General features: G+C 31.1%; 1 protein-coding gene across 1 annotated transcript; it reads left to right on the forward strand.

The window, feature by feature from the left end:
• The first annotated feature begins 1,768 nt into the window (after window positions 1-1,768).
• On the forward strand, window positions 1,769-3,139 carry LOC119689125 (purine nucleoside phosphorylase-like). The gene is made up of 2 exons (XM_038103873.1): window positions 1,769-1,969; window positions 2,045-3,139. The coding sequence occupies exons 1-2, from the start codon at window positions 1,947-1,949 to the stop codon at window positions 3,036-3,038; spliced, it is 1,017 nt and encodes a 338-aa protein (XP_037959801.1). The 5' UTR covers window positions 1,769-1,946; the 3' UTR covers window positions 3,039-3,139.
• Window positions 3,140-5,111: the final 1,972 nt, after the last annotated feature.

A 5,111-nucleotide genomic window follows, 5' to 3' on the forward strand; every position in this document is an offset into this window, starting at 1 on the left:
TGACTTTGTTGTAGGAGTCTTATAAGTCACTGTGTATTGTTATATCAGAGATAATCCAAGCAATGGTCAAAATTTTTCTAAGAGCTGCAGACTAAAATCTTTGTTTTTTACTTTGCTACAATCTTCCCATAAACTTAAACCATATATCTAAATTGCCTTTAAAATAGTTTTATAAATTCCATTGAAAAAGCTGAGGTTAGATTTATGTTCAATGGTATCCACATTGCCTTTAAAATTGTTTTATAAATTCCTTTAAAAGACTGAGGTGAGATGTATATCCGAGTTGCAAATACTTTTCATTCATTTTGATATTTGAATATTATTTTCTTGATTTGATTTGGATTTCCCAAGTTAAACACCATAACGTTTTCTAAAGAACTTTCTGTAAGAACAAATAGTCCACTTAAAATAATCGCTGAATAGTTCTATCTGTTCAGTATGTAGCTAATGTGAACGAATTTTCGTCTTTTATGCCATCGTTCCCATTAATAAAATGAATTTTTCAGTGAGAACTATTTAAAAAGTTTCCACCTTTGAAACATCTTACGCCGTTTATCGAGAATAATTCTGAAAATTATGGCTTCTAATTGGTTCAATGTCGCGGGTTGTCTGAGCAGACCAGAGGAAATTTAAAATCATACGATTGTGGAGACCGATCCACAGCATCATCACATGACATTCGCGCTCAACGCATATATTCTGGAATAAAATAATTTTTTTTTTTTTGTTTTTTTTTACCGCTAGAAAGAGTGAAATGACTACGCATTGACCAAAATCCGACCACTATTCCCGGAAAATCACAACCCCTTATTCTTAGAGATCTTGTCTTACCCCGGGACTACGTTAATATTAGTAGGATGCCTGTTAGTTATTTAAGACTTCCATCAGTGTGATCTGTGTTCAGGCCTGCTTGGTGCGGCACATCATCTTGCTCGAGCTGTGTTCTGTCAAGATCTACTTTTTTCAACTTAAGGATGTTTTCAGCAAACATTACTATGGAATAACGTTGTTTTATTGTGTATGGTGTTAAAATTAAAACAGTTCCATATTAATGTTTTTTTATTGGTGAGGTGTCTTTAAAAATCTGGAATAACCGTTCTATGAACTTATAAATCACGAAAACGTCTATTTATTGATATTGATATAACATAGCGACACCAACTGAATATAAATCAGCTGTTAATTGATAACTGTCGTTGTAGAAAATGTGTTATCAACATGGAAACCAAATATACACCATTTATGACAAATATATGATACCTTGGTATGGGTGCTTCTCAAATCGATTGAATAATAATTTCATGATTTATTATTTTATTCAATTTGAACAATTAAAAAATTATTAATGATTTAAGCCATTAAACCTATAACATTTATGGTAAAGTTAGGACCCGCTCGACTATTTTCATACTTTCAACTTTACGACGGAATTTCTTTAGTATATAGAAACTATTCCATATAATTTTATTATAAATCTAAAGTATTTGAAAAATTGAATATTTAAACCTCATGATGTATCCAATGCCTGACTTAATTCTTTAATAAGTATTGTTAAGCATGCTTTTATGTATCTCTCGTAAACCATTCGCAGGACAACTATATGTGAAGAGGTCTTTCATTCTCTGTTCCTTCCAAAGGATGCAAGTATGAATTAAATACATAATAACTGAATCACAGTAGGTCAGCTAGTTACATTCAAAACATAAAAATATGCTTTTTTGTACTTATATATATATATATTATTATATGTAAAATTTGCATATGGAGAGCTAACTTTCAAAATTAATAAAATACATTAACAAATTTTTTTGTTTAAAAAAAAAATGTGGTAACAAAATCCTTAGTATTGGAAAAGAATAGAATCTTCATGCCGTCTTCAGGAAAGTTCAAAGTTTAACGTTTCGACATTTTTGACACATCACAGCACGTTTCTTCGTCTATGGATCATGGATCCCAGACTCTGTCCAACGTAATTTAAATAAATTTTAATCGATATATGAATAAAACTATTTTACTATCATATTTTTTACATTGGTTTTTATAGAAGCTACTCATTTGAGGAGATAAAGAGAACTGTAAATTTCGTACTAAGTCGGACTGAGATTCGTCCGATGATAGGTATTATATGTGGCAGTGGTTTGGGATCTTTAGCTGATAGCATTACAGAGCAAGAAATAATCAGATATGATGAAATACCATATTTTCCAGTATCAACTGTGCCAGGACATGCAGGTCAGTTTGTTTTTGGAAAAATTGGAATAACATTTGTTGTGGCTATGCAAGGACGTTTTCATCATTATGAAGGATATACCTTGTTGAAGTGCACAATGCCTGTACGTATAATGCATTTAATTGGTGTAAGATATTTATTCGCAACAAATGCTGCAGGTGGTGTTAATCCAGAATTTAATTTGGGTGATATAATGTTCATACGTGACCATATAAATTTCATGGGACTACCTGGTAATAATCCATTGAATGGTCCTAATTTACCGCAACTTGGACCACGTTTTCTATCAATGACTAATGCTTACGATAAAGGAATGAGAGATTTAGCCAGAAAAGTCGGTATAGAAATGGGAATTGAAGAAATTATGCGTGAAGGTGTCTATGCTTGCTTAGGTGGACCAACATATGAATCAATTGCTGAGCTCATAATGCTGCATACTATGGGAGTTGATGCAGTAGGCATGTCCACTGCACATGAAATAATCATAGCTAGACACTGTGGCATGACAGTTTTTGCATTAAGTCTTATCACCAACAAATGTGCACTGGATTACGAAGATAGAGAACCCGCAAACCATGAAGAAGTCATTAAAATTGCCAAAAGTCGGGAAACAACTTGTTGCGAATTTATAGCACGACTCGTCAACGAAGTACAACTTATAGAAACTAAAATCGCTGAAGAAGCAGCAGCTGAAGAGGCAAAAAAAGAAGCGGAAGCCGAAAAAATAAAACAGGAAGAGGAAGCAGAAAAGAAAAAAGAAGAGCAGAAAAACGAAAAAAATAAAAAGAGAACATTTAAGAAAAAATAAAAACAAAGAAAGACACATAGTTGGAAATTAGTAAAACATGGAGGGATTAAATATTATTCAGAAAAACTCCATGTCAATTTAAATAAAAATTGAGTATAATAGCCCTAAATAATACCTTCTCAGTCTCTCATTTAGCTTTTTTTTAATCTTTTCATTTTGCTGTCATTATTATTATTTATTTCAATTATTATTATTCTTCATTACCTCCAACGCTATTTAAATGAAAATCTCAATACTAAGAACAGGAAACTGATATATAACCAAATAATTCGTCCGTCACTTCTATATGGTTGTGTAGCATTTAGCAAAGCTTCAAACACTACTATTCACCAGTTAAAAGACTTTTCACTGTTTGACTTTTCAAAGTTCCATGGTACAATAGGACGAACGACATCCTCAGGGACATCAAGATTGATCCCATCAAAAGATACATAAAGGATTAATTCAAATATTAGATAATATAAAAAGTCTCCAAAAAGTATATTTTTGAACGAAAATTTTCTTTCATAGGAAATCAAATTCAATCTAATAGAAATTAGCTATTATTATTTATGACTTCTTACCATTTTTCGGATACCTTCATAATTCCATCGGTTGAGAATTTCTGTGGCTTATCCGCGAAAAACTTGATCAAGTGATTTTTAACGGCTGTTCAGTCGGGGAATTTTTCAACATTTAAAGAGACTCACAGAAATCGAAACAAAACAATATGTCCCAACCGAATTCCGTCAATTTATTGGCCAATTCTAGCCGCTTTTCCTTGCTTGTTCTTTTCAAGCGGTCGAGTTGTAAATAGTCTTAGCTTAGCCTGCTTGCCTCAAATATTTCCAAACTCTCATATGGTTAATTTGTGTGCCTTCACTATCTCCTGTTCATGTACTTTTTTCGTTACAAGAAACGACGAATACTTTTTATGTTGCCCAATAGATGAATTCTGGTACAATTGGATATTTTTCGTGAGATGTGTAGATTCTTTGATATTGAATGAAAAATGCGAATCAACAGATTTTTCCAAAAATCACTAATATTGCAAAATTGGCAATATCCAAAAGAGTCATATGATCTGCCGAAGAATTTACGTGAATGATGAAGTTTCTTTTGAATTTGAAAATTTACTCACTATTATCGTTTTTAATTGAAATAGATTTATTGTCATATGAAAAAAATTTTTAATTATTAAAATTTAATAAAATGTAAGAGGAGCTAATTTAGTACAGAGACACATTATAATAGCTATTCAAAATCGGTATGCTTAAGCATACATACATATTTTAATTCCTAGTCACTAGATCACTAGCTCAGCGCTATTTTTTGACTGCGCTGTACATGTCTTTCTATATACATATATAGGTTTATGTGGGTATTGCCAACAGCTTCTATCCTGGTGATATCTACGAATCGTTTTATTTAATGACAATTAAATTTGAAAAGCTGGACATATAAAAAGCATAAAGAAGACATTTCTTCCCTAATGCACATATGAATGAAAAAAAAATATTTGCAAAATAAATATAAATACATTATATTTAATTTTTAATAAAAATATAGTCCACTGTCAAAAAATATATAGTAAAAAATTCTCATTTCTCATTTCTGCAGTTTTGTGTAATCTGTTATAAACTTTAGTATATATAGAAGATACAATTCTTGACTTGATATATATTACGTTACACAGGACTCTAACAATAATATATATGATAAAAATCGTCAGTTTTACTTGAAGTCCCACCTTTATGATTCGAGTTGACGTACATTTTGGCACAGATGAATATCAAATTCGTCTCGTTTATTTATGAAAATTTCCCATTTATTGTAAATTTACTAAAACACTAATTTATTTCTTATGATATACTAAGTTTTTTTTTTATTTAAATTTAATTTACTATTTGCAAATAAATGATATTGTGACGCCACAATTGCGATAACGAATCACAGATACATAATTAAATTACAGCGTTTGAATTTCTGTAATTAGTCACGATTTTGAAGACCGTACGAACGCCCCTCAATACACAGAGTTGCATTTTAACTAAGATCTCTATTCAAGTTATGCTCACCTAAAGATTTAGTAGC

Source organism: Teleopsis dalmanni, chromosome X (genome assembly GCF_002237135.1).
Source record: "Teleopsis dalmanni isolate 2A chromosome X, ASM223713v2, whole genome shotgun sequence".
Taxonomy (NCBI): domain Eukaryota; kingdom Metazoa; phylum Arthropoda; class Insecta; order Diptera; family Diopsidae; genus Teleopsis; species Teleopsis dalmanni.